Source organism: Tachyglossus aculeatus, chromosome 19 (assembly GCF_015852505.1).
Source record: "Tachyglossus aculeatus isolate mTacAcu1 chromosome 19, mTacAcu1.pri, whole genome shotgun sequence".
Lineage (NCBI taxonomy): Eukaryota > Metazoa > Chordata > Mammalia > Monotremata > Tachyglossidae > Tachyglossus > Tachyglossus aculeatus.
In genome coordinates, this window is record NC_052084.1 from 4806960 (window position 1) to 4828946 (window position 21987).

The window sequence follows — 21987 nt, forward strand, 5'->3', positions numbered from 1 at the left end:
TCTTTTTCCCTGTCATGTCAGGAACTGCAGGATGCTGTTGGTTAATGTCTTGCATTTCTCGAGTGGTCCCTTAAATTTAATTAATCTTTAACATCTTTAAATCCCGCTTTAAGAACTGGTTCTTGTGATGGTAAGACCATGAGCCCCTTGTGAGACAGGGACTGTGTCAACCCAGTTACCTTGTATCTACCCCAAGTACTTAGTACAGTGCCCTGCTCACAGTAAGGACTTAACAAATACCATTTAAAAAAAATAGTGGCTTTTGGCCATATCTAGCTAACATGAAGATGGCTTCTTAGAGTCATTCCACTCACTAGTCACATTGTTAACTGGAGGTGGGATTTCTTGTTCTAGGGTGGCTGCAATGCCATTTTTTCAGTGCTCCTCTCAGTTTCTCATTTTCCAGGACTTATACTGTGAGCTCCCTAGCAGGTCTGTGTGTCATTTTTTGCCAGTTTTTCTGCTAGCAAGCATTTAGAGCCCTCAAGGTAAATAGTCTGTCTAGAATTCCAGACTACTGCTGCAGGGATTTGGGCAACCTACTGATTCCATTTTTGAACAATGATTAAGTTGATGTGCTGCCAGTGTTTTGATCATGAGTGTGTCCAGAATGTCTCTTGTTTTCTGAAAAAAGAGGAGACTGGATTTATGATTCTGAATGGATGCCTGGCACCTTTACTGACAAAAGAAAGCCATTGCCATTCAGTCTGGTAGGGTCATTTAATCCTGCATTTTGGCATGCCTGCCTGTAGATTCATTGAGTCCCCTCATGATGTGTTCATGCTGATTGGTCCAGCTGGGATGCATATGTGGTGGGGGAGGAGAAAGCGTGAAATTGCCGGGCTGGTGAGGTAGATTTGGGGAGTTTGAGGTGATGGTTGAACCCCTGGGAGGGGATTAGTTCCCTGAGAAACTGGGTGTAGTGTGAAAAGAGTAAAAAGCCTACCACAGAACCTATGGAAAACCCTCAGTTAAAGGGTGAGAGGAGGAATAAGAGCCAACAAAAAGGCTTTCAGTAAAGAACGCTTTCTCTGCAGTTTGTTATGGCAGTCTTGTAAGTGAAACCAATTTTCAATGCTATAATAGGTAATACATCTAAATATGCAGATTATATGGATGACTGAGGCCCATAAATATACTCTGACCTATACTATCTAGCTGTTTCAGAACCCCCCGATGCCCCCCAAAATCCCAAAGAACTGTGTTCACTTGAAATATCTAGAATATTTAGAACAAAGATAAATTTGAAGCCCTGAAGTACTACTCAGATAATTTAGATAACTAGACCCATGGAATATTTTTTGCATCCATGTTTGGATAAACATGTCCAGAGCCTGACACAAGGGATTAGGAAAGTGAAAAGGAGATTAGAAATTTTGGAAGTCATTAGGACTTTCTCTGCAGGCCATGCCTGAGAATCTGAAATGTGTGGGTTGCCCACAGTGGGTGTCCTGGAATAGTAGATGCCTTAGTAGTATAAAGCCAAGAATGTTTGTTTATTATCTTTAAAGCAGTTGTCAGTAATAAGAGGCTGCAACAGATTGCAGAACTCAAGGTGATGGGTAGATTTCAGTGGATCTGCGTCTTAGGAAGAAAAGGGATTCAAATGTCACTGAGCGGAGAGTCCTATAAAATGAGTCCTTCTATGTTATCTCATTCTCCTGGTGTCTCTGGGCTGTTTCAAAACACTATAGAAAGAACTGGAGTAGTGGCGTGGTTCTGTTCTTGAAGGATGACACTGCCATGGTGAGACTGAATCTGTGACTGTCTTTGAAAGAACTATTATTTCTCTTTTGTTTTCATTTTTGTATTAATAATAATGATAATTGTGGTCTTCGTTAAGTGCTTATTATCTGCCAAGCACTATTCTAAGTGCTGGGGTAGATACAAGATGATCAGGTCAGACACAGCAAGCAGCGTGACTTAGTGGAAAGTCAGGGGACCTGGGATCTAGTCCTGGCTCTGCCACTTGTCTGCTGTGTGACCTTAGGTAAATCACTTCAATTCTCTGTGCCTCAGTTACCTCATCTGGAAAATGAGGATTCACTACCAGTTCTCCCTGCTACTTAGATTGTGAGTCCTTTGTGGGCCAGGGAATGTGTCTGACCTGATTGTCTTGTATCTACCTCAGCGTTTAGAACAGTGCTTGACATGTAGTAAGTGCTTAATAAATGCAATTATTATTATTGTTGTTATTATTATTAGACAAAGTCTGTGTCCGTATGGGACCCACAGTCTAAGGTGAAGGAAGAGCAGATACTTAGTGCCCATTTTAGAGATGAGGAAACTGAGGCAGAGAGAAGTTGTGACTTGCTCAGGGTCACACATTATGCAAGTATCGGATCTGAGATTAGACCCGACCTCAAATCTGCTTCATGTCTGAACAGTCGGGCCAGGAGCTCCTTGTCCACCTTGCAGGTCTGTCTGTTAATTCATCATTTGGAGGCATCAGAAATTCTGCTTTCAATCCCGAATATAAGTGGGTCAGAAATTATGGAAGACCATGGGAAAATTCATTGAATTTCTTCATCTACAATGGATTGTGGGCAGGAATCTTGTCTGCCAACTCTACTGTATTGTACTGTCCCACACACTTAGCTTAGTGCTCTGCACAGAATAAGTGCTCAATAAATACCATTGATGGACTGATTGATGAGTTTCAACTTGCCTGAAGGTTTAGGCCAGCGCTCCTTGGGCCCCAGCCAGTCTGATGTTGTCATCGAATAGACTGTGGACCCATTGCCCTTGGAGAAGGATTGAGGCTGTGGGGATTTCTTGAGGTCATAGTTCCTAGGTTTTGCAACCTGCACAGATAAAGATCCATTAGGGGTCACACTTTTCCTGTCGACTGGATGGGATTTATGTCCTGGAAAAGTTGTTCACAAAAAATGCTTTCCTGCCCCCCAGAAGTCCCCCAGGCTTCCCTACCTACAGGCTGGGCTCAGCCTGCCTGCTATGGCTGCAACCTAATGGTATTCCCAGCCCCATGCCGGTATCATTGATGGCTCAATAATACAGGAAGACCATGTCTGAGGAAAAACTCCAAGAGATTTCCAACCTGGGGAAGGCCAGGAAATTAAATTAGGGGAATTTGCAGTCAATTGAAACAAGTGCTTAAATATCTGCTAGTAACAAGATTGTCAGCTGTTTACAGGATGAATGATTATTTGCCTGATAAGGATCCCCTGGGCTTAACTTGAAGGAAAGAGGGTACAGGAGTGGAATTGGTCAGTGATATTTATTGAGAGCCTACTGGGTGCAGAACACTGTCCTAAGTGCTTAGGAGAGTACAGTTTAACAGAGTTGGTAGACATGTTCCCTTCCCACAAAGAGCTTAGTCCACAGGGGAAAAATGTTTCATTTGACATGCTAGACACAAAAGGCAACAGCAGAGCCTTGTTGCCATCCTTAGACCATTTAGGGGTTCAAGCACTATTTGAACAACACTACTAGTCATCAGGTCAGTGGTAAAACTGATGGCTTCCTCTGCCTTCCAGGTGGGTTTGCAAGAGGTCAATGTAGGAGGGACATGGCAGCCAGCTGTCAATGCTGCTGGCACAAAGGAACAGGAAATACAAGCGAGGACAGAGAAAGGCTTTTCTTGTCCCAGCATCCCAGGCGAGTGAAAAGCCATATTGGGTTGCCCCCTGGAACTGCAGGGGAAGGATAAAGCCGGCTTATTACTAACCAGCACATGCATCATCACCAATTTTCCATCCCCACCAAACCAAGGATATTTGTTTTCAAGTAACAAATTCAATTTTTTTAATTAAAAGACAGCAAAGATCCATCCCAATATTTGGCTCCCAAAGCTAGTACTAGAAACATCCCCCCGTATCAAGTCCTTTACTAAGTGCTGCGGTAGACGCAAGAAAAAAGGAAAATGCACCCTTTATAATTTCAGTTCAAGTCAGGGGGAGTTGGAATTCATCTTAGAATGACCGCTTGTAAATCTGCTAAAAAGTCTACCCTATTGTACCTTCCCAAATGCTTAGTACAGTGCTCTGCACACAGTAAGTGTGTACGGTACCATTGATTGATCAATTGAAGCAGCAGCATTCTCCTCCCCACCTTCACCTGGGAGCAATAGCGGGCAGGTCTCCACTCCCAGGGAGATGTTTGGTCTCAGCCATGGTAATCCACCAAGAGCCTGGTGTCGGCAATTGGCATTGTCATTGCTTTCACTGCAAGTTTCCAAGGTGAAGAGGAAGTCTCATTTGGAACATTCCAGTGTAGCTACAACCTAAAGCTAATCCCTCTCCTTTCTTTCTCTCTCACTCTCAGTGTCTGGAGGTCGCAGTCGCTTACATCTCATTGACTTGGGCAGCTGTGTGAAAGCACTTGGCAAAAATCGTGAAGGAGGATCTGGCCTCTGCCTCTCGCTGTCAGCTCTAGGTAACGTCATCCTGGCCCTCGTCAATGGCAGTAAACATATCCCGTACAAGTAAGTGGCTTTCTACCTAAAGATACCTGGGTCAACTAGGTGGGGTTTTGGTGTCTGTAGCATACCAGGGAGCTTGCACTCAGAAAGAATGAGAGGAGAACTGCCAACACAGCAAGAGCTAAAGACTCAGAAGGAAGGCTTCACTGTTCCTACCAATTCAATGGCAAGAACTTCCATTTTCTGTTTGTGGTGAAATCAGATATCGACCAGACTGTTAAAAGACACAGTGTCAGGGCACAGGGCCATTTCAACTCTACCCCAACAGCAATTCCTGAGTCCCTGTTCTGGCTACTTCTGGGGTCCTCAAGGATCTCTTGTTTCTCCCCACCGCCCTCTTCTCCCCACTCCACAAACAAAACAGGCCCAGAAATCTTCTCTTGAAGGGGAAGAAGAGGGTTTAGGGCATCTAGGTCGGGGAGAGCCTCAGGCCAACATTGGCCCTTTGAAGCCAGTGTTGGTCCAGTTTTGGACCTTCATCCTTTCTTGTTCTTCCTCAGACCTTGCTCTTCCTCTGTCCATGGGTCAGGCCTGCTCATTAAGTTCCTTCAAGTGACTTATTAGTGTCGAGAAGCCATCTGCTCCTGTCGTTGTGGGAAGAGAATGATTTTGGGTTCAGGATTTAGAAAACATTAATGTGGTTTGAGCTTCAGAGCTTGGAGTCAGGGACAAAGATGAGGGATCACTGCTCTTCTTGTTAGGGTTAGGAATTGCAAGAGCTTTTTATACCATTCATAAGCAGGATCTAGCCCCAGTGTCTGTTCTGTCAGTAGGAGGATGGAGACACTCCATCCTGCCTCTCACCCCCTCTTTAGCCAAGTATTCACTACAGTTCCATTCTTTCCCCTCCCAATCCTGCCTCCAACATCAAGCCAAAGATTAAACTGCCCCCATTTTGAACCAGTCAGAAAGAGAATTCAGACCACTCCACAGGAGATAAGCCTTTCCCAATTATTATAACTTGTTGTAACCTATTTCCCCCTAGACTGTAAGCTCCTTGTGGCAGGGAAAGTATCCGTCATCTCTGTTGTGTTGTATTCTCCCATACCATTAGTTGTTGGCTCGGAAGTACTGTGTCTGGAGATATGGGGACTTGGTATGGAGGGTTAGAGTATAAAGATATTTCTGGGGTGGTGGATCCTACAAAAGGATTTTGTACTGCCAAGTATGTCACTTTCTCTGTCACAGAGAACCCATTGGTGGTGGACTGCAGTCAGTACTAAAGGACTTGCTCCCTCCCTTTATAATGGCATTTATTGAGCACTTACTGTGGGTAGGACACTGTACTAAGTGTTTGGGAGAGTACAGTACAACAGAGTGGTAGATAAGTTCCCTGCCTGAAGAGAGCTTGCAGTCATTCATTCAATCATTCAGTTGTACTTATTGGTTGCTTACTGTGTGCAGATCACTGTACTAAGCCCTGGGAGAGTACGTTATAACACTAAACAGACACATTCCCTGCCCACAATGAGCTTACAGTCTAGAGGTCTTTATAATTACAAAGAATGTTCCAAGCCCGGGGTAAGAGCTTGCCAACACACTGTTTGCAGTGGGAAGAGCCTAAGCCCCGTTGGCACACAAAGCTACCAAGAAATGTACGTATACACACTTTGTAAGGTGCGTTCAATTCCTGGTTCTGGGGGTGGTTGTGGTCTCACTCGCTGAAATTAGAGGGGGATAATCAGTAAGGATGACTGACAGGGTGGAAGGTGTCTACTTAAAAGTTGATGGTGGAAGAGTGGTATTCACTGCCTCTCTTGGTCCCTAAAGAGATGGTATGGAAGGGTAATATTGATGGGTTCATTATAAGGATGATTACAAAATGGCCACTCTTGGAGAGCTAAGTATTTTGGCAGGTCCAGTAAGGGCAACCCAAGAAGGTAGTTTCTCTGTCTCCTGCTAACAAGGCAGCCCCAATAAGATAAATTTAGAGAGGAGTGAGTTTGACTCCCTGCTGAGAGTGGGTAGGCATAGGAAGAGTGGCCATTTTTGTATTTCTGGCCACCACTCCTGCTTGGCTCTGGGTTCCAGCTCAAGTTGCTTTTGGCAGCTCTGTCCCCTAGATTGTTGACCAGGTTATCACCCACAGGTGCTGACCCCCACGAGATTTTCCCAGGGTGCCTTTAGGCCAGTCCAGCTCTAATTCCAAGCCCTGGAGACAAGAAAGCAGGCTCGAAACGTAGAGTGACGGAGGCCAGAAGTGGGTCAGGGAATGAGAAAGCTAATGTTGGAGGCTTGAGACCAAGGTCTTATCCCTCCGGAGATTTCGTGAGAAGTTTAGTCAAGCAGGCTAAGAGGGCAAGGACCGATTTTATAAGAAATGAAGTGTCTGGTCCATTAAGCCCAAGGGTGACAGCCAAAGTCATGGGATAAATTAGTGGCAGGAAGAGGTTAGGAGCAGATTTCACAGCCTCTGTGTTGCCATTTTGTTTCTTATCCCACTGAGCCAGGCCACTTCCCTTCTTTTCTTCAGGTTTTGGGAATATTAGCTGCCATTCTCCAAAACAGCAGTAGGCCTTTGCACATGGCAGGGTGGCCCCAAATTATTGTATCAATTCAGTCAGAGCAGGAAAGCCACATTAATGCAGCAGTTTGTTAGCATATTGAAGTCCACCCAGAGCCAGCCTTCTCACAACTTTATTTCTCCCATGTAAAAACTTTCCCTGCAATTTTGTCACATTCTTGAACAGTATGGGTTGTCATCTTATATGTTCATAAAAAAAATCACCTGCTCCATTTTTCACACTAGAAAACTGTCTGCTTAGAACTTGCGTTAGCTTCTGGGAAATTAACTGAAATGTGCATAGAGAGGAAAGGGTGCTCTCTTCATTACTCTTCATCATCGGTCCCAGCCTATTTGTCATGCAAACGAGTCTGAAAGGGAGCTTGGATTTATTACCCCTCACAGGCCCTCCCATGAGGACCCGAGATATGTCCTAAATGATTCATTCACTCATATTTATTGAGAGCTTACTATGATTCTAAGTTTGCTAATGATATTGCTCTTCTCGGTGGTAGTATATGAACGCATAGCAGCAGTAGAGTCTTCCCATTTTCAGCAGTTGTGATGCCCAGTATATTCTTCCAATCGAAACCTAGTGAGTCCGTCCTACAGGGTGACACTGTTATTGTGGCAAGCAAGTGGTGGAAGACTGGCCACCAGCAGCAACATAACCCAACATCCATAACACAACAACAACAACCATTTCTATAGTAACAAGAAGCTAAGGTTGCATTCTAATTTTTGGAAGCTCCAAGGATGGTTTTGGAAGTCCATCATATCTTACAGCAGTTTTTATAGTGTTTGTTAAGTGCTTATGGTGTGTCAGACTCTACTAAGCACTTTACTTCTCAAGTTGGACACAATCTACGTCGCACATTGGGCTCACATTCTCAATCCCCATTTTACAGATTAATTGAGGCCCAGAGAAGTGAAATGACTGGCTCAAGGTCACACAGCAGACAGCTGGCAGAGCTGGGATTAGAACTCAGGTCCTTCTGACTCCCAAGCCTTTGCTCTACCCGCTAGACCATGCTGCTGTATTTTGACATTTGAGGCAAATGTTACTCCCAGGATAGCATTTTATGTTCTTGACAGATATTTGTTGTTCCTTGGGACATTCTTATGAACTAGACTAAACTCCTTAAGGGCAGGGGTGCTGACTGTTGCAATCTCCCAAGGACTTAGCATAGCACTCTGCACAAAAAAGGTAGACAAAAACACTAGTGGTAGTAGTAGTAGTATTTATTAAGCACCCACTTGTTTAATGCTCTATACTAGCTGTTTGGGAAGTACAGAATAAGAGAATCACACATTCCCTGTCCACAAGAAGTTTATACTCTAACAAGGAGCTTAAACCACTATTGATTAACTATACCAGTTTACTTCCCTTATTTTGCAGATAAACATTAATTTGGGACAGATGGCACAGTTCACCAAGACTAGAATGCAGAGTTCTTGGCTTCTAGACCTAGTTCCCAAAATGTGGTCCTCTGCCTTTTCAGCCCTCTCTCCAAACCCAGGTTTTCATGAATTTTAGACTTTGCCCTGTTAAGCTGAATCTGCCCACCAAACCACAACATTTCTTCACTATTTCCTTCATTTCATAGGCTAGGTGAAATGTTTACCCGTTTATGATTGAATTATGTGTATTTCATGTATAAAATGGTGGATATGGCAGGGAATTTGTTTATTGTTACATCATACTCTTCCAAGCGCTTAGTATAGCACTCTGCAAACAGTAAGCACTCAATAATACGATTGACTGACTGACTGGTACTGTAATCCAGAGAGGATCTGGCTGAACTCTGACTCGACGGGTCATGCCACCGTGGTCTTGTGAATCTTTTTAATCTATCACTCAGAAAAGGTCTTAATCCCAGTCTCCAGAATGCTATTTGGATTCAGGTGATCTTCTGAATCCCCAGGCTCCCCAAATAATCAAAAGAGTATATAACAAAACAGATTTTTTTATGGAATTTGTTAAGCACTTACTATGTGTCAAGCACTGTTGTAGGCTTTGGGATAGATGCAAGTTGGTCAGGCCGGATCCAGTCCCTGTCCTGTATGCAGTTTATCTAATTAGGAGGTAGAACAGCTTCTGAATCCCCATTTTGAAGTTGAGGAATCTGAGACACAGAGAAGTTTAGTGACTTGCCCAAGATCACACAGCAGGGAAATGGTGGAGCTGCGATTAGAACCCAGGCCCTCTGGCCTTGCTGCTTCCCTGTTGTTGTTGTAATGAGACCTGTCAAAGTGAAAATCGCCAAGGAATCTAGCCCACAACAAAGCTCCATCCATGAGCTATAGGCGTGCATGTGATTTCCACTTCAGTGATATTACATTTCAAAGATATTTCAGAGATACTCCCTAGTTTTCAAAACTCTTCAACCTACTGGGGCTTTTGTGAAGAACCACAATGAAGATAAGCACTTGGAAAGCATGTAGTACACCCCTTAGCTGTACAACAGTTACAACTTGTTGAATCTTCGAAAGCTTATATTAGGCTCAGTTATTTGTATGATATTCTATATCTTGAGTCAGGCTTTTTATGATAAATTGAACCATATCATTTAACAGTAAAATATAAGTCCAGCACTTAGAACTGTTCTCCAGCGCTTGACTTTGCACATAGTAAGCGCTTAATAAATGACATCATTATTATAGGACAGCATTTTGTATTGCCAATAGCATCAGATGTGATAATAGCAGGTCAGAAATCAAACTTTGTCCAGTGTAACAAATCTCAAGTGTGAAAATAATGCTCCTATGAGCAATATTCTTCCTGGTATTTAGACAGAGGTATTTTGTACTGCCTCCGGACTAAAGATTGTAGCAATGTCTCTTATGCAAGAGAAAATGAGATAGGAAGCCCAAACAGATTGATAGTAGCTTCAACGGTTAATTCCCACTAAAGAAGCCTAAAAATTCTTTGGAAGGCTGGAGTATTGTCTTCCTGGAGTAGAGTACAGTCTTCACAAAAATTTGAATTCAGGAAGGCATTCGTCAGGAAAAATGCGCAACAAATAAATGTCAAGTGTGTGGTGGGAAGGGCTCGGATCAGGATTTGTGTGACAGTCTTTAGCACAGCTACTGGTGGACCTATGTAGAATCAAGCAGACATCTATCAGTGCTGAATTGTCTCCTTCTGATATGCAGGATGGATGTTGCTTTTAGTCGTATTTGCACGAACTCTAGATACCAGTTCGCAGAGCTCCCTGTTCAAAAAAAAAAATGCTCAGGTTGCTAGGCAACCAAAGCAGTGATAATTCATGGCAGTGCTGTTTCAGAAATTTTTATACGTTTTAATGACTGTGAGACTGTAGGGAAATTGTTCAGGTACATCCAGGGGTCTGCAGGAGACCTTCTCAGAGATTCCAGCCTTTTTGCCCTTTTCTCCCTTTCCCTTCATCCTTCCCTAAAAGTGTCTCCTACAGTGCTGTGTATGTCTGTCCTCCATTCTGAGCTTACCGATGACATCACAATATTTAATTAAGGAACGCTTCAGTGGCTGTTGTCATTTGAAAAAGGAGTTTGGAAAACTGCTGCTCGTGAATTAACTGGGTCATGCTAATCATAAAATCAGGCCATTATCTGTGCTGGAAAGAGTGCAGTCTGGTGGGTGAGGGACCGATCTGGAGCATGGATACTTGAACTTCCCTTCAGTTCTTCCTCTGATTGATTGGCTGGCCTTGACTTGACCATCAGTGTCTCATATGAGGACAAATGGAGAGTTGAAATCTTCCTCCTTCCCCATTTCTTTTAGTGTGACTATCAGTGGTATTTATTGAGTGTTTACTATGTGCAGAACACTGTACTAAGTGCTTGGGAGAATACAACAAAATTAGCAGACTTATTCCCTGCTCATAACGAGATTACAAGTAACAGAGTTGTTGATTCTGGAATTTGGAGCATTTCAGGCAGAGAGCCGGTGGGTGCTTCTTGGATCTCCAGCACAGTGGTGTCTCATGCTGCTTTTAATGCTGCCCTTTCCAGGCTGGTTTCCTTCAAGGAGGTTTTCTGTTTGTTTGCTTTTGGGGAGGAGGGGCCGGATTATGATATTTGTTAAACCCTTACTATGTACCAGGCACTGTACTAAGCGCTGGAGTATACCTGAGCTTTACAAGCTAATGAGATTGGACATAGTCAATGTCTCACATGGACTTCATCCCCATTTTATAGATGAGGTAACTGAGATACAGTGAAGTGAAGTGACTTGCCTAAGGTCATACAGCGGACAAGTGGCAGAGCTGGGATTAAAACCCAGGTAATGAGTCCTGTGGCTTTCCTTTAGGTCCCCTTTGAGGCCTTCACATCCTTTGAGGCCTGGACTGAACCTCCTGGATCTTGCTGGCTCTTTCAAAGTTTGGCAAGAGCAATTCAGTCAGTCACTGTACTGAAGTAGGCCATGCTAAGCAAAATGCAGGATGCAGGTCCCAGTGCAAGAAATATAGATTTTGTGACTTTCCACTACCTCAGAAAGCAAAGCACTGTGGCCTAATGGAAAGAACGTGGGCCTGGGTGTCAGAGAACCTGGGATTCTAATCCCAGTTCTGCCACTTGTCGGCTGTATGACCTTAGTCAAGTTATTTAACTTCTCTGTGCCTCAGTTAGCTCATCTGTGAAATGGGGATTAAGACTGTGAGCCCTATGTGGGACAGGAACTGTGGCCCAAATTGATTATCTTGTATCTGCCCCAGTGCTCTTAGTACAGTGTCTGCCACATAATAAGTGCTTAACAAAATTAAAAAAAGAGTTTGAAAGGGTTGGTCCAGAACTGATGTACCCATAGCTGTTGAGCTATGTGGGAGCCAGCAGTGCCCTGTGATTGCTCAACTAGAACTTGATTGGGTTCAATTAAATTGTAGTAGATATTTTGCATACAGATGAGCTGGGCTTTAATTCATTTGCATATTGTCGTGAGCACTAATAGTGATTCACTCTGAGTGTCCAACCATAAATTCTCACCTGTTTCCCAATTGGCTCAAGCTCAGTTGAGCATTAATAGGTTTTTGTGGTCCATAAAATTGGAGCAATCCATCATTTCCCTCCTGAGAGTTGTGTTTGGGACGAGCTCTGGGCACTGTTAGATGTATGGAAGTATCTAAGATGCACTATTATTTAGGACCAAGACTTGGTTCAGTTTGTTTTCAATGAGTCACTCGAGTGGTTTCAAAACTCAGTCCCACAACTCCCATTTCCAGTTCGAGACAGCAATGTAATTTCAACAAAGGCCTGTGGTGTCAGGCAGTCTCTGGGAAGACATCATAAAGGGAAGTATGATTTTTATGGGTGTAGTTTGAGCAGTGAACTCCAGTTCCTGGCTTTGAGAATTTTAGTCGAGTTCTCTGGACCCTCTATTCTGGTTCCCCATCTCCACCTATTTAATATGCCCACTCAGTCAGACATACACCTCAGGATGTTGTTCAGCCAGAAAATATCAGCTGGATCTCAAAAGAGTTGGGCACATTTATGGGTGCACCAAAGTTAGGAAGGTGTTTGGAAAAGTTAGGAATATTGGCTGGGATTACCCTAGCCATTAGGGTGGAAGAAAAAGAAAGCAAGCATCCTGTTGCCAGTTTTGAGAGAGAATATCAGGTTGAATGGATCATTGCTCTGACCCACTAATGATGTTTCTGATATTATAATGTGAATTGATGGGACTAGAGAGGGGATGATACTAAGGAAGCTCCAATAAACTCACCAGCTTTCCCCCCCTTTTCCTTAGTTTGTCTTGCTAATCCCTCAGATAGTACCATAGCTGCATTCTGATGCCCATACCTTTGCCAGAAAGTCATGGGAAACATAGAAACTGGATGTTATCTGCAGAGAGTAGCTTTTCTGGAAAGCTCTGGAAGAGGCTGAATGTGGTGGGAGGGAAGGAATGTGAGAAAATCAGAGCTGACAGTGAAAGCTGGCCTAATAAATGCATAATGCCCACCCGGAATTTCCATGTCTGGACCAAGCTCAGGGGAAAGGGCAAATGTTGTTTTAATACTTTAGAATTTCTGGAATATTCAAGAATGCTTTAAGTCTCCATTCCGGGGTCTGAGAGTTCCCCCTAATGAGGGATGGGCTGTACTTTGGGGGGATATTTTTTTTCAGACTCACTGCAAGAGAGTGGTCCTTGTTTCAGTTAAGAGAGAGCCAAGGTTGGTGGAATTCCCAGGGGAAATCTCCATTCTGGGCCCAGACAGTCAGGACATCCGTGCATGTCTATCCCGCTCATTGCCATTTCTCACTTTGCCCATTTTAAAATAAATAACAGAGCCACAGCACAAATGATCCCTCTGGAGGGCCCCTGCCAATCATCCTTCAACTAACCAGACTCCCATGCCCAGCTACCTGCTAGAAGTGAATAATTCAACTGTGCCTTCCTGCATTTTGACTATTTCTTTTGGGAGAAAAGAATTTCCCTCTTTGAAATCCGGACTATTTGACCTTTCAGATGACCAAGGGGATGCTTCCCTCCCCAGCCCAAAGTCATTGCGTTTGAAACTGGGATTTTAAAAAGGAAATAGCCAGGGTACCTGTGCTTTGAAAACATCTTGGGGTCAAAATCAGGATTGCTGTCTGTGGTTCAGAATACTGTCTGTGTGAAATGAGGGCAAATGATTGGTCCTATGTTGAAGAACCCAGTGACCAAATGCTGTGAGGTGCAGCGTGGCTTAATGGATGGAGTTAGAAGGACCCAGGTTCTAATCCTGGCTCCACCACTTGTCTACTGCTGTTTGACCTTGGGCAAGTCACTTAACTTCTCTGTGCCTCAAATACTTCATCTGTAAAATGGGGATTAAGACTGTGAGCCCCATGTGAGACATGGACTGTATCCAACCTGGCACTTGGTAAGTGCTTATCAACTACCATTAAAAAAATAAAAAAATCAGTCTAGGAGATAGTGATTTTTACCCAAGTGTGGCCTGTATATGGGAGGTGGTTAATATGGCTTTTCAACTTCCCTTCCAACGATTCTGATTCTGTTTCTAAATGGAAATCAATTGTATTTATTGAGTGCTTATTCTATGCACAACATGCCAGAATTGGTAGATATGAACCCTGCCCTTAAGGAGTTTAAAATCTATTAGAAATTCATTATTGCTTAGACTTCTTTGGTATCCATATTTTTATGTCCTTTATTTTTTAAAATGGTATTTCTTAAGGGCTTAATATGTGCTAGGCACTGTACTAAGTGCTGGGGTAGATATAAAATTACTCAGGTTGGACACAGTCCATGTCCCACATGGAACTCACAGTCTTAATCCCCATTTTTCAGTTGAGGTAACTGAGGTTCCTCTGTCTTAACTCTCCTCTGTCCAACCCAGTGCACATTCTTTATTCTGTGCTTGGAACTCCCTCTACCATCAAAGCTACAATGTACCCCCCCTTTAAAGCCCCCCCTAAAAATCCCCTAAAATTCTCTGACTAATCACCAGGATGAGGATTGTGTCATCTCATCAGCCATCCTTAGCATTTAAATGCATTTTGGTGTAGTAATTGCACTTACTCATTTTTTGCTCATGTTGCTACCAGTTATATCTGTGTTTTTCATTTGGTTCCCACTGCGTTTGTCTAGTCTGTGGGTCTCTCTATCTTCTGCCTATCTTTATTTTATATCTACCTCAGCCCTTTGTACAGTGCTTGGTGCATAGTAAGTACTTTTCAAGTATTATTATCATTATTATTATTGTCATTATTATTATGCTGCATTAGAGAGCAGGAACTATCGTCTGTAATTTGTTTATGCTCCAAAGCTCTTGGTATACTATTTTGCACAAACTTAGCAATCAGTCAGTACTGATGATGATGAGGTTAATTTATGAATATAATTTGTGTTGAAGCTTATTTGAATGATGCGAGATATGTAGGTCCCAATGATTGATTTTAAAACTGAAACTACCTTTACGAAAAAAAGAAAACTAACAATTGGATTAAACCAGTTTCTCAGTTTAGCAGCAGAGCAGATATACAAGTAGTGCAACTCCATTCAGACAGTATAAATATTCCTAGTAAATGGTAATATTTCTTAATGTTTTCCCTGAAATGTAAAATTCCTTCATTGCATTTCCCATTAAAATTTCATTCAATCTCCCATAAGTTATTAAATGGAAGAATTGTGCCCCCCATCTTAACATACCCTCTTCTCAGAACCCTTGATTTGAACTAATAACGGAAACAATTCCCCAGCTTAATATCCTTATAATTCTTCTCAATTACTAAGCACTCTTGTGCTGAATGCAAGCCAGTAGATACATTTCGTAAATCCAACAGGATCCTGGATGCCCAGGTGCCATTTTCAGACACTGTTATCTGCTTCCCTGTCCTTAAACTTGGCCACACTGGCCTCCCAATAAAGTTTATCCTTGAAGAACCCTGGCGTGCATGTAGAATAAGACTGTAGCACACCAAAGTCTATCTTGCCTAGGGGGTCAGTGGGCTGTAGATAAGAATCATGTCTCCCCTCCAACCCCCAACCCCCAGGCTTCACTGGTATATGGAACTGCTTGTTTCCCCAACTGGAGTCCTCATCAAAGGGAGACTAAACATTGAGAAGGTTTAAAAACTGTCAGTAGGAATGGTGTTTCTGAAACAGTGGAAACAAGGGAAACAAGGCCAGACAACTGTAAAGTGAGACAACAGTCTGAAGCCAGGGGTCTGATTTTGTGGCTTTGGGACCCTTGGGCCGTCCATCTTCTTTAACCTTTCCCTGAAACATGGGTTTTCCTGCTTTGGAATTGAGAGTGCTCTATGCTATTGCTTTATAATGCCTAGAATCAATCTCACTTAAGATTAAGCTATTTTTCTTCTTAAAACTAAAGGCCGTTTCTCTCCCTTGATCTCTGGTTGAACTTGCAAATCTGATAGAAGTTCTAGAAATTTTCCTTATGGAATGGGAGATTTTTCAAAATACCAGTGGGACTTTTTTCATTAAAATTTCCCTCTCCTCTGAGCCTCTGTTTCAAATGCTTCATCTCCCTGCAGGGCTCCCTTCTGGTTCTAAAGGGAGTTTGGGTTGAGGAGGCAGATTCATTCATTCATTCAATCATATTTAGGAGGATGAAGTGAAGGTGAAGAGAGAAATTCTTCCCAATGTGTGTGTGTATGACTTGATTTCACCCTTTTCAGAAAGTCAGATGCAGCACACTGGCCCACAGGAAATGGTGTGATGGAGCTGCTTATCATAATTGGTAATAAAAAGAAACAGATGAGAGAAGAAAATCTGAACTCCCAGAAGTTGTTAGTTGGGTGGCAGTGGATTGAACTCTATTCAAAGACTGTGTCCATTGTTGGTGTTTACTTGAGGATGTTGTTTCACATTATCCCATCTCCACTGAACACAAAAGGCTCAAAAACCAGAGACTCTTCATCTCACCAGCCAAGCAGATTGGTCTGGCTTAACCTCTGTAACTGAAGCAGCATCATCTCTGAGATGTAGGGTTTTATAAAAGTGGGGCCTGGCAGGGAGAAATGTTTACCCTGGCATAGTCCCAGAGGAATGCTAGGCTGGAACAGAGGTGCCCCTGAGAGTTCAGTGGTCAGGGCTGGCCAACTGAACTGGAGTCAGCTTCTTTGGGTCACTTGTCCTTCAAAAGCATGTATCTACCTGGGGCAGACCGAAAAACAAGCCAGAAAGGTTCAGAATCCTCTGAAACCACATTGGCCCACGAGTAACCGTGAGATCATGGAACCAAGGCAGCTTTCCAACCTAGAGAAACAACATGGTGTAGTGGATGTAGCATGGACCTGGGATTCAGAAGATAATGGATTCTAATCCTGGCTCTGCCATTTGTCTGCTGTGTGACCTTGGGCAAGTCACTTCATTTCTCTGGGCCTCAGCTACCTCATCTGTAAAATGGGGATTGAGACTGTGAGCCCCACATGGGACAGGGACTGTGCCCAGCCTGATTTGCTTGTATCCACTCCAGCACTTAGTACGGTGCCTGACATATAGTAAGCACTTAACAAGTACCACAATTATTAACTTGGGGGACACTGCTTATCACATCTTGGCCCCTGTGAGATGCTTGGGAAAAGCAGAGGATGGCAGAGATTGTTGGATAGCGAGCTATGAGTGGACTGACCCAACAGAAGTCTGTAGCAGGGGCCTATTGGGAGACCATCACAGGAGGTACACAAGCTTGGCAAACAGCAATCAGGAGAGGGGTTTCTCATCTTGGGAAGAGATGTCAGGAAAATTTGGATCACAAAACCAGTTTTGGAAACAGCAACAGGCCCTGCAAGGGACATACGCATAAAAACAACAAGGAATTATCTTTACCCACACACAGTTTGGAATGGGCAGTCGGTCACACATCCGTCTTTTCTGCCACATCTGCAGACATGGATAGGATCTCACAGTCAGTAGTTTCATCTTCTGGGTGTGTGCTTAAGAGAATGGTGTTGAGGTTAATGACTCGGTCTGTTAATAATAAGAGGATTTGCTGTTATTACTTTGTTGCAGTGGGAGTGAATAATGATAGTTGGTGCTTGTAGACAGGGCAGTTTGGGGATTGTGTTGTGTCATTCCATGTGCCATGCAGTTAGGGGGTCTGCCAGCTTACATGTATTGAAAACTGGGGCATTAGAACACCATCTCAAGTTCACACGTATTTTCCCTCCCTCTCAGCGACCATGGCAATGACCGTGATAATGGAAGGAATAGGACTGTGAGCTCGTTGTGGGCAGGGAATGTGTCCATTTGTTATTATATTGTACTCTCCCAAATGCTTAGTATAATGCTTTGCACACCATAGACGCTCAATAAGTATGTTTGAATGAATGAATGAAAACTGGAGTTTCATCGCCGAGCATTCTGAGCTCTCCATACTACAAGTCCCATAATGCCAAGGGGCCTAAACTAAACAAGCTCCTGTCAGTGAGGAAGTCTAAACATTTAAAAGGAGCTGCTGTGGCATTCCCATCTTGGGAATATTTTTTTTCTAAAAATTATTTGAATATCCCAATAAGACTATCTATCCTAGCTAAACTGAAAGGTACAGACAACCTACCTGTAAAAAAAATCGAATCCAACACTAGGCTTACAAGTCAGGGAGTGGCTTCAATTCCGCCACAGTGCAACCTCCCTCTAAGGGTATTGCAATTGAACCTTAATCCCAGCTCATAGAACCCAGTGCTCACCGTTCATTCCACTGGTTTGCCTAGGTAGGGGTAGTAATTAATGAATTAATTATCATATTTGCTAAGCACTTACTATGCCTTACTATGAGACTGTGAGCTCATTGTGGGCAGGAATGGGTCCGTTTGTTGTTATATTGTACTCTCCCAAGTGCTTAGTACAGTACTTTGCACACAGTAAGTACTCAATAAATACAATTTAATAAATGAACTGAGGCACAGAGAAGTGACTTGCCCAAGGTGACACAGCAAGCAAGCAACAGAGCCAGGATTAGAACACAGGTTCTCCAACTCCCAGTCCATGCTCTTTCCACTAGGTCATGCTGCTGCTGCCCATAGAATTAAATCAGAAGAAAACAAGAAAATGGTGAGGAATTAGAGTGCATTTCATCATTTCATTTTTTCTCCAATATGCCAGCTTTGAATTGTATTCTATTTTTGGTGTGATTCAAGCGCTTAATACAGTTCTCTGAACACAGTAAGCACTCAGTAAGTGCAACTGATGAATGAATGATTCAAAGTAATGCTAATGACTGGGATTTTTCCATTTCTTGTGGAAAGTTATCCTACTGCTTATGAAGCCCTAATGTCCCTGCCTGGTGGCGGGTGAGAAACCTTAATGCAGGTACTAGCCCTTGAAAAAAGCCCTGTGAAGCAAGTGGCATTTTCATCCTGAGAACCAAATGTAAAAACTCAGAAGCTTCTTCAGCTTCTCCCAGTGGGAGGGCAAAGGTGCTTCCTTCATCAGTCCTTGAGCATTTCCAGGAAGGAGCCCAGTATGAAACAGAGGGAAGGAGCAAGCTGATTTTTAATTATTTTGCACAGGCTCTACTGGTGCTTTCAGTTTGGGCTTCAAATGGAACTATTGCCCTGCTCTTGGGTATTTTTTAAAGGGAGTATTTGCAAACATCAACAACAGGTTGGGTGGTATTTTGTTTTTTCATAATCTTTGCACCCGAGCCTCTCTCATTCCATCGCATTGGGGTGTCCTAACTCCCTCTCTGGTGTGCCCTGAGACCTTTGACGTGGAGATTAAAATGGTGCTGCAGAATGTGAGATTGATTTGAAGGGACATTCGGTGACATTGCAAGTTGACTGGAACAAGCGCACAGAGTTCACCTGGGCTAACAAGGTATGTACTGGCTATTATGCAGTATAGCTTTTCAAGGGCAGGGAGAGCAAAATGCACATTACTGGCAAAAGCCATGATAGGGAGTCTATAAAGTGACAGAGACATTGAACCACTTTATGTAGTTCATTGCTAATTAATGATAATGGAGAAAAAATACAATATAAAATGGAAGTGGAGCTTTAGGTAAGATTGAATAAAGAGAAGCATTTATAGTCTAAATTGAGCTCCACACCTGATTATCTTGCATCTACCCCAGCCCTTAGCATACTGCTTGGCACATAGTGAACCCTTAACAAATACCGCAATCATTATTATTAGCAGGATTGTCTTAGCCCAGTCTTGGTTAACTCTGCAATGCAGCCAGACTTAAGAATGCAACAAGGAACTTTCAAGCAGGGAGAGTTGAAAGCATATTTACATTTTAAGTGTTCAAATCCTCCATATGTTCACTTCCTGAAGTACCGTAGGCTGTCTTTGAGCCCAACCTTGTGAATACAGCTTCTACTTGAAATAGGTAGAATTTAGAGGATTTTGAGTTGATTGCAAGACTTGGGTTGTTACAGGAAAAGGAACTGGAAAAGTGACTCATAGTAAGCACTTAAAAAAATACCATCAACAAAACAAGCAAGTAGTCTTTGCTGGATATCATGAGGTCCATAGTATCTGTCCTTTGTCAAGCACTGTAGCCAGCAGTAGTGCTTGTACATGAAAGGCAGCGTAGCCTAGTGGAAAGAGCATGGGCTTGGGAGTCGGAGGACCTAGGTTCTAAACCCAGCTCTGCCAAGCCTGCTGTGTGACTTTGGGCAAGTCACTTAACTTCTCTGTGTCTGTTTCCTCATCTATAAAATGGGGGTTCAGAGGCTGTTCTTCCTCCTTCTTAGGCTATGCCCTCCATGTGGGAAAGGGACTGTGTCCTACGTGATTAACTTGCATGTACCCCAGTGCTTAGAGCAATGCTTGATGCATATTAATTGCTTAATAATAATAACAATAATAATGTCAGCCCAGTGTTGATAGCTCAGTTCAGGTAGGTAGGAATAATTAATTAATCATGATGAGGTAATTGAACCAAAAGGAAGTAACTTGACCAAGGTCACACAGCAGACAAGTGACGGAGTTGTGATTAGAACCCAGGTCCTAACGACTCCCAGGCCCATGCTCTGTCCATTAGGCCAAGCTGTCTCAGTGTCAGGGAGCTAATTAATAACTCAGAAAAATTACCACCAGGCTCACCAGCACCATTCCAGGCGAGCATGAGAGGTTCCATTAGTGTCTCACTCAGCCCTACCTCTCTCTGTCTTGGTTGCTGCCAAACCGAAGCTGTTAGACCATGAATAATTGTGCCCATAGTAAATGTGAATGAAGTTCTCTCCTCCTCAGCAGCCTCCCCCTGACTCAACACAAGTAGCTATCGTTTTCCGATACTTAATTATATAGCAGTGGGTTGTCCCCACTAGGGGGTTCGTGGGCCTTGTCTTCCCCATCAAAGCTGCCAATATTATACAAGTGACCTTCCCGGGCTCCCGCAGAGCAGATCTGCTTATGACATTTGCAATTCCAAATGGACTAGTATCTGAAGGCGAACAGCAGTCAATTTAATTTCAGGTACCGCTCCATTTGGAATTGCAATTAGGATAACTAGGCCTGCTCTCCAGTGCCGGAAATGCGGGAGATGACGCTGTAAAATTGTTGGCGTCTTGGCAGGGAAGGTAAACAAGAACGGTTGCTCCTCTAGCTCCAAGTGAGTCTAACCTGACTGAAGTGATTATGAAATTTCTCCGGCAGATCATGAATATTCATAAAACAATCACAAACAGTTGATGTGAATTTCTCTTGCGAAAATAACCCCCGGGGCTGCTTTTGAAGTAGAACCCTCCAATGGTGCAAGGGTGATGAGCCCAGATTAAGGAGAGGGTGGCATCAGGACTCCTCTCCGGTTACTAGTACTGACTAATGTTGAAGCCGAGTGGAAGTTCGACACTGTGGACCAACCTCTTCTCCTTAGAGAACTATTTGATCTTGGTTTTGCCGAGTCTCCTGATTCCCCTCCTAATACGAAGGAGGATAATGATGGTATTTACTATGTGAGAAGCAGTGTTCCCTAATGGAAAGAGCATTGGCCTGTGAGTCAGAGAACTTGGGCAAGCCACTTAACTTCTCGGTGCCTCAGTTCCCTCATCTGTAAAATGGGGATTCACTATTTGTTTTCCCTTCTACTTAGGCTGTGAGCCCCATTGGGGCTTGCCTATCTTTCATACACCCAGTGTTGGCATATAGTTAGCACTTGAGAAATGCCGTGGTCATTATTTTTTTATTATTATTATGTGTTGAGCATTGAGGTAGACATTAGATTATCACATTGGATACAGTCCACCTGGTGCTTAGAATCCAAGAGGAAGGGAGAACAGATATTTTATCTCCATTGATCTGTTGGCTTTGGTTTTTGCTGGCTATGGATTTTTGCAGACACATAGTCCTTCAGGTTTGGATTGAGAATGTTTAAAATTATTATTATTGTATTTATTAGGCACTTACAATGTGTCAAGCAGTCTTCTAAATGCTGGGGTAGATACCAGTTAATCTGGTCAGACACAGTCCCTGTCCGCCCTGGGGCTCACAGTCTTAAGTAGGAGGGAGACCAGGTACTGAATCCCCACTTTACAGTAGAGGAAACTAAGGCACAGAGAAGTTAAGTGACTTGCCAAGGGACACACAGCAGACAAGTGGTGGAGCCATCCCAGCTGTGGGGCTTCACAGGGAAACTGGTTCTCACCTTGACTA

General features: G+C 43.2%; 1 protein-coding gene across 1 annotated transcript in view; it reads left to right on the forward strand.

Annotated features, from left to right (window-relative positions):
- Positions 1–21987, forward strand: part of KIF26B (kinesin family member 26B) — a 277322-nt gene that overhangs the window by 234189 nt on the left and 21146 nt on the right. The window contains 1 exon segment of the mRNA XM_038761100.1: positions 4285–4444. Within this exon segment, the coding sequence (XP_038617028.1) occupies positions 4285–4444 (160 nt within the window).